The 14,484-nt window shown below is 41.8% G+C and overlaps 2 protein-coding genes across 2 annotated transcripts; one reads left to right on the top strand and one right to left on the bottom strand.

Annotated features, from left to right (window-relative positions):
• On the top strand, positions 1–3,233 carry drc5 (dynein regulatory complex subunit 5; the record flags this gene model as incomplete). Its single annotated transcript, XM_079291164.1, has 4 exons — positions 1–145; positions 236–807; positions 1,347–1,796; positions 3,042–3,233. The coding sequence occupies 4 exons, from the start codon at positions 1–3 to the stop codon at positions 3,231–3,233; spliced, it is 1,359 nt and encodes a 452-aa protein (XP_079147290.1).
• A 4,907-nt stretch (positions 3,234–8,140) lies between these two features.
• tmem151ba (transmembrane protein 151Ba) lies at positions 8,141–12,692 on the bottom strand (the record flags this gene model as incomplete). Its single annotated transcript, XM_079291384.1, has 2 exons — positions 8,141–9,574; positions 12,609–12,692. The coding sequence occupies 2 exons, from the start codon at positions 12,690–12,692 to the stop codon at positions 8,141–8,143; spliced, it is 1,518 nt and encodes a 505-aa protein (XP_079147510.1).
• Between the last annotated feature and the right edge of the window lie 1,792 nt (positions 12,693–14,484).

Raw genomic sequence — 14,484 nt, 5'->3', positions numbered from 1 at the left:
ATGTCCAGGTCCACTCCCCCTGCAGCCACAGCTGAAGACTCCAGAAGGTTGAGGAGGATCATTGCTGAAGATCCAGACTGGCACCTGAATCTAGTGCCTTGTTTATCAAACCTCTGTCTGAAAAGCATTGTGAGAAACATTGAGGGTATGCTCTTGTTTTTAGTACCATTATTATACAGACTTTTATACCCTTACTTGTAATATAAATGAAACTTTATGCCAACTTTCTTTGCAGAAAAGCCCATATTTGAAGACCTTTCGCCCATCCACAAAGACTTTGTGCAGGAGACGCTGTCTACTTCCCAGCCTCTGCACGTGACAGCCAACCTGATCAGCGATGGCGTCTATTGGAAGCGGTGCTGCGAGCAGCGGTGGGACATTTGTGACCTCGCTCATTATGGCCACAGCTGGAAACGAATGTTCCTTGAGAGGCACATGGAGAACATTATTGAGCTTTTTATCCCAGATGTGACCGAGCCGAAGACGGTTCTAGAGATGATACCTCTTTGTAAGAACTATGTCAAGAGGCTGGACATCTCCCAACTCCTGCCACCTATCAAGGAGCCCCAGGAGGAGGAGAAGGAGGAGGATGGTTCAAAGTTCACATGTGACACTGAGTACAACAGACCGTCTATGGACCACTTTGACTTTAACATCCTGCTCAACAAACTGACACAACTGGAAGAGCTCCATTTAGTGTACAGGGTGAAACAATGTGGAATGAACTTTGAATGGAAGATGTTTGAGATGACTGACAGAGATTGTGAGTCCCTCGCCAAGGCCCTTGAGTCCTGTAAGACTTTGAAGGTGAATATTGATTGCTCCTCACTGGTTTATGGCTTGATGCCTTTTGTGGAGCCTGACTATATGGACTATGTTTGTGTGTTGTAATTCAGCACGTCTGACTTTCTTGCCAGGTACAAAGCATCATTGACAGACATTTTACAGTCCCTAATGTCATGAAACAGGAAAATTGTTGTTGGCACTACCCAAGCATTCGATTCATGCTCTATTTATATTACATCAAAGAAAAGACAGCACAGCCTCTGGCTGCAACCTAAATAAGTCACTCTTTGACACAAACGTTTTGTCACATTAGTTTACTACTGCACGAGAACATGGAATATATCTGCTACTGATTTCTGTGCATGATATCGGAACGGTTCAAGAGATTATTGGGGCTGCATCTACTCAGTGTTTAATCTGTTGAGAAAAAATAGAAAAATGCCCACCATAACGTCCCAGGTGACTCTTCTCACTGCTTTAGTGTCCCATCAACAGTCCAAAACCCAAAAGATATTTAGATATTTAATCTTGCTAATCTTCATAATATTTTGTTTCTACAGCTTCTGAAGCTCCACCAAAGCCACATTGAGGATAAAAAGTGCCGGCTGCTGGTGAAATACCTTTTGGACCACCCGTCCCTGAGGGAGCTCGACTTCTCTCACAACCTGATCGGAGACAAAGGAGCCAGAGCCATCGGCAAGCTGCTCACCAGGAGTAAACTGGAGACGCTGAACATGTGTGACAACAATATTAGAGGCCCGGGAGCTAAAGCCATAGCTTATGCCTTGTCCGTGAACTCCACCCTTTTGTCACTCAACCTGCGTCTCAACTGTTTGAGAGATGAGGGGGGTCAGGCTATTGGCAAGGCCTTGCTGAACAACAACACCCTGCTTCACCTGCACCTGGGAGCCAATCAGGTAACAGGGCCTACTGCCATCGCACTGTCCAAGGTTCTAGTTCAGAACAACACCCTGAAGAGCATCAATCTCTCCTGCAACAACCTGGGCGTGGTAAGGAAATTGCTATTTCTAGATCCTTACTAACAGTGGGGCACTCAATATAATGTTTTACCTGAGGGTGGTGCCAGAGAAAAGGCCATATTGTTCCTGATATCACAAGGGTTCTAACTGTAAAGTGGCAATTCTAGGACATTGGTGACGCAGCTTATCAAGCTTAATTTTGCACTAATGTCGCATAAACATGTATTTTTGTCATTAGACTTCAAACTCTGGAGATCATGTATGTGTGTGCCAAATGTCATGACATTGCACTGAAATGATTACTCTGTTGAAGGATTAGTTGTTCATTTGAAAATTGATCATTTAAGTCATTTTTAAGGCAAAATAACAAAACCTAACCGATTCTATCTTCTAAAATATTGTTTGAAAATGTTATTATGATAAAATGAATGTTTCGGTTGGGTTTTGGACTGTTGATCGGACAAAACAAGCTGTTTAGATATGTCAATTTGGGCTCTCTATTTCCACAACTTTAGAACATTTTACAGACCAGATTAATTGAGAAAGTAACCGTCAGATTACTCAACAATGTAAAAAGTCCTACATCCAATAGTTGTCAAGATACAGAGAATTGTCTATTTTTCCTAAGTGGAGGCAAAATAAATATACGAACAAAACATTGCAAGTTGTCCTTTAAAATGTGTTTCTTTGATCATAATGTGCACAGCAAGAGGTTCATTTGAAACACTGGATTTCCTTCCCAAAGCATGCTAGTGCCTGCAGAGATAGTACCATGAAGTAACAGACAGAACAGCTTGAAAGGATAAGGCTTTTCAATTATTCATAGACATGTGTGGAAAACACACAACGATGGAAAGCTACCGTAAGTAAGTGTTGTTTCCCCGTGAGAGGCAGATCAGATTATCCCCTTCTCATGCTCCCTCCTATTCAGGATTTCACCGTACAGTATATGTCTGACTGGAATACACTGCGGAGGATCAAAAATCACCCGCATAGCAGAAATGCACTGTGCAATATCATCAATATCTGTGACCTTGGTGTACACTAAAATAGAAATGCCTTTTTCAGACATAACAATGAAGCAGAGATAACACTCACAATAGGCAGTTTAGAGAGTGTGGGCTAGAGTTGCCGATGGGTGATTCTTTTTTCAAGGTTATCAAGACTGTCTTCAGACCTCTTCAGAACAGCATCATGTGATGTGTTCAACATGGACATACATCACTTCCAAATGTGTTGTTTTTCCAATCTCTCTCCCTGTGTGTGTGTGTGCAGGATGGAGGTATAGCTCTCGGGGAGGCGATGTCTCACAACACCAGCGTGACAGAATGTGATGTCCGTCTGACGGAGGTTGACGAGCAGAGCGCTTCCTCCATCAACCAGGTGGTTTGGACCAACCAGAGTTCAGAGCAAAAGAGACACGCTCGACAGAGCGAAACCAAGTCAACATCAACAACTTCTTTTTGAAGTACGAACCCATCTTTAAATATATGGCCACAGAGCATGGCCACCACTGCTTTTGTTAAAAGAACACAGCATATAGTCCTATTGTTCATAGTAAGTGTTGCTGTAAGAGGAAAGATGTATCTACCCTTACGACATTAAGTTGTCAGCTTTTATGTGTATGTTTCTGATGTCCACAGATAATTGGTACAATAAAAATGATATGATTTCACACAAGCATGTCTCTGTCATCATGTTGCAGCTCATATATGAACTGTAACTTTAAACAACGCAAGTAAAAAAAGTACAAGCACAGAAACAAAGACCTCTCCAGTTACGTGAACAACACAAAGAAGCATTTGACACATATTTCAGTGAGCAATTCCGTTTATTGAGGAGCCTTTCTTTTTCATTTTGAGACACCGATTTGGTTTGAACTCCTTAAACATCAAGGCAACGTTGTGGTGGAGTTGGAATACATACAGATTTGTGTTGTTGTTTTTAAAACCTATATCTACAGATTAATAATGTAATTGTAACACCTTTGCCAGGTAGCAAAAAACACATCTTTACTTGCAAAATCTAGTTGCTTTCTATCATCATATGAAGAGAGGCAAAGCTATTCTGTAAGTTGATGTTGGACCAGCACATAAATCAATCTACATACGAAAGAACACCGATATTCTTCAGATCAGTAATCATTATCAATACTCACACAACCGTTCTGTGTGTGTGCACCCGATCCTAAATCAGTCAAACCCTTCTGACATTTTCAGGTGAATAAAGGTGTACCAAATATGATTTAAATTTTTTTTAAATGGGTTTAAGGGCAAAATACATCATTCAAAAGAGTATATAAGAAGCAGCAAAAAGATTCTGTTGGATGTGTTGCCTGAAACCTTTTACAAAGGTATTGTATTGCCATTTGTGACTTAACAAACCCAGCATTTAACATCTGCACATCAAAAATACCCCTGCTTCAGTTACCTAAGTGTGCACGACACATTCAGCTTAGATCCACACCAACAGTCATTCTGACCTCTCGCCTCTATTTTATTTACAGTACAAATCCTTTCTGCCCTACAGTCTTGAAAATCCACAAAATCATTTCAATACAAAAAGACAAACCCCAGAGCATTGTCGAGTGAAAGAACACATATCAAAACTACCGAATCTACTAAATACACATGATAAAGGGCCGAGTGCTTTGCACAACAAAAGCTTTTATGCTCGTCTATGGAGGAAAGAAGTCTCGTTATGAACCTTCCATACAGATTTGTAACTGTTTTGAATGTCACTGTTGTTATGTAAACATTGCACCGGTAAACACATTTTCTATTCTTACACATGACTATGTATGGATCACAGTGATGCTATCCGAGGGGCTTGTAGGCTGACCATGAATGAGAGAATGTGATGATGACTTCAGTATAAAACAGTGACTTAAATCCCAAGTCATACTCTAAATATAGTTCACATCGCTTGTGGAGTTTGCATGCTCTTCCTTGTGGTTTTCCTTATGCTTACACTTTACCCCACAGTACATGGACATTCCATAATTCTCTGACTTCTGACCAATGCATTCTGGGATATGATCCAGCCTTTATGGAGAATATTAATGAATGATTAATGGTGTTCATTTCAATCCCTGTGTGTAATTTGGTTTCCCGCTAAAATGCTATTCATGTTGCTCAAAAAGGGTGCGTAGTACACCATCTATGAACCATTAAAGGGAGAGTTTGACAATTTTGGAAAATACGCTTATTTTTATTTCTTTTTTACGAGGGTTAGAAGAGAAGCTGAATACCACTGTCATCTCTCTGATGAGGCTAATACAGCCAACGAGCTGCGTAAAATAACAACTTGTCGTTTCAGTTTTTCTTCAGGTAACACAAACTACTTCACCCTGTTTCCAGTCTTTATGCTAAGCTGAGCTAACCCGCTGCTGGTGGGAGCGTCATATTAAATGTACAGACATCAAAGTGGTATTTATCTCCTCATAAAACTCTCTTCAAGAAGGCAAAGAAGTGTATTTCCCCAAATGTATGTCTCTATATACAAACTATTTCTTCAACAATCAAAGAGAGCGTTCTAAATACACAAGTGCCACGAATACCAGGACCTGGAGTCGGTTTGGCCCAGCTGGTCATAAGTTCAAACATCTCCATAAATATTTACTAAGTGGAGATTTACACATTGCTAAACTATAATGGGTTGCACCACACAAACTACTTCTTATGTTGAGAGAAGTTGTTGCTGAACTAACACTGTACATGATCTATTTATATTGAAAAGGTAATATGGTCAACATGTATGAGCTGACACTTTGCTATCATAACAATGATGCATGAATAATTTGTTATTATATTTCACAAACATATAATATACCTCAATACCTTTCAATAATCCTCAATTTATACAACTTTATGTCAGTCACTAAATGACGAAGTAACTCGCTCAGACATTTCTGAAGTTCTAATGGTGCAACCCGATACTAGCTAGTAGTTACGAAGAACTTAAGAAGGACTTAAAGATGGATTTATGAATAGCTGGTGGGACCAAAATCCAGGAGAGGCGGAGATATCTAACATGGTACTCCGTTGTCTCGCACCTGCTTCTCCACCTTTGTTATCTGGAATGGGAGCATGAGCAATGTAACGTCAGTGCGGTTCGTCATCCTGTGTTCACAAACCTGTCATTTAAAAACCGGTTATTCCGCAGCTGATCCTTGCTGAAGCCTTTTGAAAAGCAAAATAAACCTGAAGTTTCGAGAAAGGGGTAATGACCGGGTTTTGGGATGTTGTTGCAAAGCTGCATCTTTGCCCTGAATGCTATCCTGAGTTGGAGGGGCTTGCATAGATGACCCATGAGTTGTAAAAACTGTTCACAGAATGTTTCAATGCTTAATCTGTGTTTTGAATCATGCCTCGCTCCCTTTGACTGTGTTCCGAGTGTTCTCTAGTGTTGCTACAAAGATAGACTGCAACTCCAAACTTAACATGGAATGTAATGAGTAGTGGCTAATCAGTCACCATTTAACAGTACAGGCTCATTATTGTGAAGGACGGAGTTGAAACAGGAAGTAACGCGCAATGTTCGCCCACGGACAAGGTTCTGATGTTTAATATTCTTGGACGTTGTAATGGTTTTAATGAACGTGATGGTGGAGAATGATCTGTCCATTCCAGTTCATCTTTCACAGAAACGACTCTATTTTCACGGTTAAAATGAGCTAAATTGTTACTACCGGTGCTTCTATATCATATTAGTTTGAAGAGTTTTCATTTCTGTTTCCATTCTACATTAATTGTTGTGCATGGCCTGACAGTAAATTAAAATGAACCGTGACTGAGATACTGCACGCACTCATTTGAGAGGAAGCCTTTTTTTTGTTTTTGTTCTTTAAAGTAATCCTGTCATATTGTTAAATCGGACACTATCAGTCGTGAGTCCAGGCCTCTTCCTATTTCTAGCGTCTTTGATGGCCAGCTCTCTCTGGCTGTCTCTGTGATATGCATCAGCAGCAGCAGCAGCAGCAGCAGCAGCACACGAGAGCTGTGTTATATCATGAGGAGAATCATCTGAAAACATTTAGGGCCCGATTCTTAAAACCTGATTTTATTTTGTATTTTAAACCACAGTAATAAAAGGTTTCTCCTATGCCTCGTATACCGTGTGTTATTATGAGTGTAAGACTTGTTTTAATAGGAAGATGTTGAGATGACTTTACTTACGATAGCTCATGCTCGTCAGTAACAGTTGATCGCCAGGCACTTAAATAAGGAGGTAGGCTGAATAGAAATATTGCCGAATATTAAACTTAATACAGCTTTCAGTTGAATCTAGCTGAGTTGACAATGATTCATGAATATCATGGTGAGGTCTATTACTTTGCAGTTGGCCATGCTAGAAAATGTGCAGTTTATAGTAATTAGCAGTTTGAAGAAGTGTTGTTGATTCAGTTTTAAGTTCTTGTGTCCTTTAGCTCTCCTGTGCTGAATTATTCATCGACTGTGTCGCTATATTTAGAAAGCCAGTAAGTACAATGTCATCGCAGACAAGCCGATTTCTGCTAACTTCACATTTCAGCATCTGCATCAGAGGATTATTTTTATACGATGGAAATGTGTTCCTTTTGAAATAGATTCCCATGAGCATTGACTTTGAAAGAACTGATTTAAATCAGCCAGTATCAAAAGGTTACACATGCAGATGTTTATGTTTTAGATTTGCGCCAAAGTTAACGTCACTTTGTAAGAGCCATAAGACATGTATTTTGTTTCAGCAAACATATTTAGTCTTGTTATACAGTATATGCTTTGTCAAGGAGGCTGATATCCCTGCATTTCCTCTCACAATTCACCGAATTCCCACGACTCACATGATGTGTGAGTCAATGATCTTCTCAATATTTCTTAATTTCTCATTCGGACGTCCATTAATTGTTGTATCACTTTCATTTCTTGGCAATTTCTTGGTAATTTCAAAACCCATATTAGGCTCCAAATATGACAAAGTGGTACTCATGTCCTTTTCTCTGACTAAGATCTACAAATATGGCATTTACAGTAGGATGTGACTCCCCTTGGAATTCCTTGGTTGTTTGACTCTTATCCTTATGGTAGGACAGTACGTAACTTTTTGGCAATTTGGTCCTTTAAAGCCGCATTGTATTTAAACAACAGTCTCTCATCGACAGCATCAACGTTTGCCCCTGACTTGTTGACTGTACTGAAAGGACTTTCCCTGTTTCTAGTTACTGTATCTTCAGATGAAATCCTTGTTTGTGGTAACTTGCAGGGGACTAAGTTACCTCTATTGTAAAAGGGAGAAGCAGAAGTCAATGTTATCCCATCCCTGGTGTGCAGAGTTTCCTCACTCTGTTCCTGTATCATTAGAGCCCATGCTCAGATAAGTCTGGCAGCTGCGGGTCATAGAGAAGTCTCCGCACAGGAGCCGTTTCTGTGCAGGGAGCGGTGGTCGTGGTTGAGGCAGCCTTCGTTGCGATGCACAATGAGCACTGGGAAGCACAGAGCGTCCTGGTAGGCTGGAGGGTTCTCCTCACTTGTCTGCTGACCTGACAGACAGTGCGTGCTCTCTGTGGGGCAGGGCCGCTCGTTCAAGCTCCCGTTGCTCCTCCACAGGCAGCTCCGCCTGGATCCGTACAACCGACTCAGCGAGAAGCGGCTGGCGCTGAAGGGGATGCGGGGGCTCCCCGTGTTGCAGATGCTGAGGGCACTGCGAGAGAAGATGGAGGAGCTGCTGATGGCATGGTGGCAGCGTTCACAGTTCTGCCTGTAGCCTCCACATACGGAGTAGTTGTTACAGCTTCCTGAGAGCTGAGCCAGATCCATGAGAACAGCCTCCGAGTAGCTGGGCACCAGCTGCTGGTTGGAGCGGATGTGCCACTCCAACTCCGTGCTGTCGATCGTGTTGACTCGTGGGATGTGTCTGCAATGTGGTCGCTCCTCAGACGGGCTTACTGGCACATAGTCAAAGCCAAACAGCTTCTCTACGTGGTAGTGTACACAGGCGGTGTGGTACTCTGTCAGCACCCGCAGAGGCCAGGAGAGGGTGAAAGCAGCTGCCACCCAGAAAGAGGAGTTGGCTGCGTACCAGGGAAGGTGATTCGGATCAGAAAAGGCAATCATATACTCCTTAAAGTCTACATTCTTCAGGTGCATCCCCTCGCGTGCCTCCATGTAGTCATCCAGGCCCTCGTTCTCTGTGAAGAACCTGGCCCGCTGGGTCAGGTAAGAGTTTTCTGACTCCACATTGGCAAAGCTAAAGCACTTAGTGAACCTCAGCCTGATGATGGGGAAGTCCTCCATACCCAACAGGTGCTTTGCGATGTCCTTAACCCCACAGTTCCCGTAATCAAACTCCGCCTCAGCCACATGGGTGTTGACTCGCTCATGGTAGACCTGCGTGGTGGTGTAGGCATCTCCATTACGGTAGCGTGTCACCTGCCGCGTCCTCCTGATATAATGGTAGCTAATGGCCTTCCACCAGATGCAGGGCGTAGCCTGCTGCATGCGCTGGATGCGCTCCACCACACTGTCAACATCCACCTTGTACTGTAGCTCATTCCTGGTGTAGCAGTGCCAACACTCCACCAGGTAGACCACGTAGAGCATGACCAGGAAGGCCAAAGGGATGTAGATGTAGCCGTTGGAGCAGGGACTGTCGTGGTACATCATAGACTTCCCCTTGTAAGCGCTGTCGAAGGAGAGGCGTGTGACCTTGGTCACCTGGCACCAGGCCATCACCCCGACGCAGCCATACATCAGCAGGGACAGCAGCAGGCATTTCCAGTGAGTTTCCTGACACAAGGATTTAGTCAAGGACTGCTTCTGGGGCCGCTGCTGCAAAAAGATGAGAAGACGGCAATACGTTCATGGAAGAATACTGTCAATACATTCTGTTTGTATTCCTTCCTAGAAGTAAATGGCACATCTGTGTGTATTGCCACAACAGTTGCTCAGAGTATAACTCAAAAACACTCAAAGCAATTAGGCAATTCGGTAACATAGAGGCTTTTATTGGCTGTAATTACACACTTCAATATAAAATTGAGAGTGACCTAAATATCTGTTTGGTATAAAGTTAGAAAAAGTTTTTTAAAAGTAGTGGCTCGTGCGTATGAAATATTTAAGGAAATATTCTGCGTCGTAAGTGCTTTGGCATAGTTTATGCATGAGCCGCGAGCCGATTGCTTACGCCTTGGTCTGTGCTTTTTATCATCAAAAAAGAGTCACCCGCCCACTCTTATAATCAAATTCAAGAACAAATTGCTGATTAATGCAAAAGCACCATGTTGAGAATATATACGTTGATGTCAGTAGCACGTTGAGCTTCTGTTTGCCTGGTATGTGGGTGAGCATGTGGCCACAGTGTGTGTGTGTTTATAGAAATGATATTTGAGAATAGGAAAGAAGCAAAAAAGCAGAAATATTATGAGAGGTAGATACCACGTTTAATGTCAAGCCGGCCAGAAAAAAAGCAGTCGTTTGACTCTGGCAGCATAAAGCTGGTGCCATCCTTTATCACCGCGGGGCACATTAAGCCCCAGTGCCTGCATCAAGAGCTAGTCACGCCTTTTGGGAACCCTTGCTCACACAAACCTGGCAGAGATGCCCCAGCAAGAATGAATTTTAACAAAATGAATTCAAAGAATTTGCATTACAGACATTGCACTTGGGCAGAGCCGACTGTATACACACACTGATTCAGTTGAAAAAAACACGGTTATCTTCTCGATCTCTTACATAGGTCAGCCTCTGCATACGTGTGACCACAACAACCAGCATCACTGCATTGACGTATTGAATTCGATATGTCAGCTCTGGGCTCTTCGAGCTACAGACGAGCATAAATAATAGATGCTTTTCCTCCATGATTATCTCCCCCACCTTGGCCACATGGTCCCCAAGTCCCTTGCCAACCTAAGACTCCACCCCACAGGGAGAAAGGGATTAACATTGAAAGTCCCCATTGAGATTCATGGGCTGCAGAAGGAGAATTAACTCAGTAGCATTCTGTACACGCTGAACAACTATAATCAATACAACATGACATACTTTGTGGCTCGTGTTACACTTTACAGCCTCTGTTTAAGCACCAGGAACAACGACGAACAGTTGTGTAGAAGGAAACAGTTTTCATGGAAACCAAATCGACACATAATATATATCTGGAAGTATTTGATTAAAGACATGCCAATGAATGAAAAAATATCAATTATAATCTTGAAACTGCAGTCATGTAAAGTAGTAGATATGTAAATGAAGGTGTAGCTCACAAAGTTCAATTACACGCCAGTTTCACCCTTAACATAAAGTATAATACCAGAGATAGAGGCTTCAAGAACAGTGAGTTGGACGCTAACTGGACTGATAGTAACTTTAGCATTACGTTTCAATTAAAAATTCCCTGCTTGAGATCATAACAGAGCTGTTCATTAGGCCTATGGATGGCAGAAAGGGAAGGAAGTGACTCACCACATGAACACAGTGGTGTTGACATTGTTGATACATTAGACACAGACATTCCTGTTGCTTCCTTGAATAGCAAGAAAGACCTCTTATTGGAAATGCCTCACACATTTGTCATGCAGGCACACCCACAGCAGATGAGAGAGAAATCCCCCCCTTCACTGTGTTTTTGATTTCCGACAGGTTCACTTGGCAGGAGGCGCTATCATTAAATTTGACATTTGGCGGCAATTGAGCGTATTGTCCACTCCCTTTACACAAGAATGCAGACAATTTAAACCCAGACTACAAAATGTCAAACTAAACATAAAGAGAATAGGAAAGAAATGCTGTATTATTTTCATACCAGCCTGCCTGTTTGTGTCCTAATACCTTTGAGGTTTACTAATAGTGGTTTACTCGAGTTATGTCCGTAAACTTTTAGGTTGTCTTTGTCTAATACACTTTACATTATATATTAAAATCCATAAAACAGTCTGTTATGAAACCTAATCAATATTTTAGAAAACAAATGGTTCAGTCAGAACCTTCAAGAGTGGAGAAGCTTCACAATTCACGAGACCACTGTGGCGCCTTTAACTAAGTGCCTCTCTCACTCATGGACACTTTCTCTTGACAGAATAAGACCAGCGGGGTTATATAAAAACCCTCTTGTGTAATGGACATGTAACTTATCCAACATGTGCGTTTGAAGGGGAAGTCTACACAGTCACAACAGAAAATACTACTTTCTTTGCTCAGGTAATAGATCCCCAATGATTTAAATTTCTATTTCCACATTCAAGAAACATTTGAATGTGCGTGCCTCTGTTGTAATGGAGTCAATACAATCTGATGTTGACAGCAACAGAATATCCTTATTAAGATATTTCACTTTAGTCCTCGCAGATAATTAAACTCACTGTCTGGAGCAAGACGTCTTTGTCTTTGAAGTAACAAACCCACAAAGATGTTGTTCATGTTAGGAGTTTTCTTATGGAAAAATAGCAGTGTGGAAACATTTGAAGAAAATGGCCATTCTTATATTCTCTCATTATTGTAACAGTGACAGTGATATCAGACAGTTTCAGTTATCTGAAGACCCCTTTGGAGCCTTTCCAGGACGCACAAGGGGTCCCCAAACCACATTTTGGAAACTTGTCTGAGGGGGAAACCATGCACCTTCACACTCTCGGGTGCGCGCTTGGACGCACATGTTCATCTATTAACCTACTGCATATTAGGAAATTAATACAACTGTATTAATGCAACTAATCTCCAAGCGTCCCGTGCACGTTGGCCCCATTTAAACCCGGATCTCTAAAAGCTGATGATTACAGTTAGATAATTGGGATTCCACTGTTTCTTACCCCCATGCATTTGGATAAGAAAACTGGCCTTCACATTGCAAACAATGAGTCCTCACCTCCTCTCGGGGACTGTCCTGCACCTCTTCGGGGACGGTGGTGGTGCTGCTTTCACTGGCCGTTGCAGCCGATGCTGGGGACATGATGACAACGGTAAAACAAAAACCAGGTCATGGATCTCCTGGTGGGATGGAGGGTTTCCAAATCAGGGTGATACATAAAGAAACCGCGAAACCCCTCTGTGCATCATCCATAAGAAACTCGTCCGGCCGGGAACCCAAGTAGAAACGCTCAAAACATGCACCATCCCAGCATCTTCCAGGTGGGCAGACGTCGCCGGGGTATCGGTTACTGGAATCCGGTCATTGTGCCTCCGAAGACGTGCAAAATCGGCTGAGACTCCTCCCGCGAAGAATGCTGCGAGGGATGCAATGTTAGGAAATGGCAAAGGCGGCAGTCAGCTCCTCTCCCTGTAGGCAGTGCCCATAGCAGCCAGTGAAGCTGTGAAGCGAGACAAAGACGAAAGGCAGCGGCACGTGTGAGCTGCCAGCCCGACGCCACAATGTCAATAACCCACACAAGTAGAATCACAACACACACAGAGGCGGTGCTGCAGAGAGGGGCCCACCCCCCTGCATGCCATTAGCTGCAAGACCATCTCTGTATGGACCAATTGTGATAATAATAACAAGTATATCCACTTTAAAAATGAAGGCTTTAATACTGTAAGAAATACATTTAGAAAAGAAGTTGCTTATTGCAGAAAGATACAGCTAAATATTGGCTTGTGCTTGGTATTTTATATTAAAACGATATTTAACACCCACAGTAAACTCACTATTGAGCAACAAACACATACAGGAAAAACATAATGTATGGAATACAATAGGGCTGCAGCAATTTTGTAATGTTCATTAAGATTAATTATGAATACATAATAGTAAGAAAATAAAAATGTAGAGTGTGATAGAGCCTGACGTCCCTTTCAAGCCAATGTTTAAAGATTTAAAGTATAAATATTTTTGTAGTGATATTTTTGTTAACTGTGGGTGATTGAATCTTTCGTCTTTGTCATTCATAAGGTCATATTTATTCTGTTTAATCACATAAACACTGGTTAATCGAGCTATATCCAGTGACACAGTAACATTTTATTTCATGCTTCCAGAATTCTTAATGCTATCCTCTTTGAGATCGCAACCTGTCAACACACTGATTATGATTTTTAGATTGAGGACTTTGTTTTTTTAATGTGAAATAGAAGAAGGAAGAAGAATGGATGTACGGTAATATTCTGCATTCCTGCCATTTCTGTTTCACCTTTGTAAACACAGGAACCCTTTACCTTACAATCCTGGCACGCAAGTCCTTGTTTATCAAAGCCCACAGTATCAACATTGGACTGGACTCCTCGCATAAAATGGAATGCGTAAACATTACTGTGGATAACATGAAAACAGATGGTGGTTCTTGGCGGCAGTAAAGGGCAGTATTGTTTTATAGACTATATTATGATGAATCTGGCCCTCAGCAGTAGTAAGCCATCTAATGGCCAAACCACAAAAAGCATTTTCAAGACGGTAAAGGAAAAAATAAATGATACTATTCCTGATGTTTTGGGAGTTCAAAAATGTAAACTCTGCTTACATATATTATCTATTCTTGTAGGGCTCTACCCAAGACATAGAATATGAGGCAAATAGGAACTTTTCGTACCTTTTTAACAGAGATAAATAAAAATAAAATATGTTTTATGTTTCTGTAAGATTTATGTAAACTGGCTTGTTCAGGTTGATCCTTTGAATAATAACGTGTGGTTTCATGCTGCAACCAGTGACAAGCCTAAAGATTAGGACTTCTAGTATGTCAATACTCATATGCAACTCACCAAGAATGATCCTTACCTTTAACCTGTTAATATGTTTGGCATTGTGT

This window comes from Melanostigma gelatinosum, assembly GCF_949748355.1.
Source record: "Melanostigma gelatinosum genome assembly, chromosome: 19".
NCBI lineage: Eukaryota > Metazoa > Chordata > Actinopteri > Perciformes > Zoarcidae > Melanostigma > Melanostigma gelatinosum.
The sequence above is the reverse complement of the archived record's forward strand: the minus strand, read 5'-3'. Positions and strand labels throughout refer to the sequence as shown.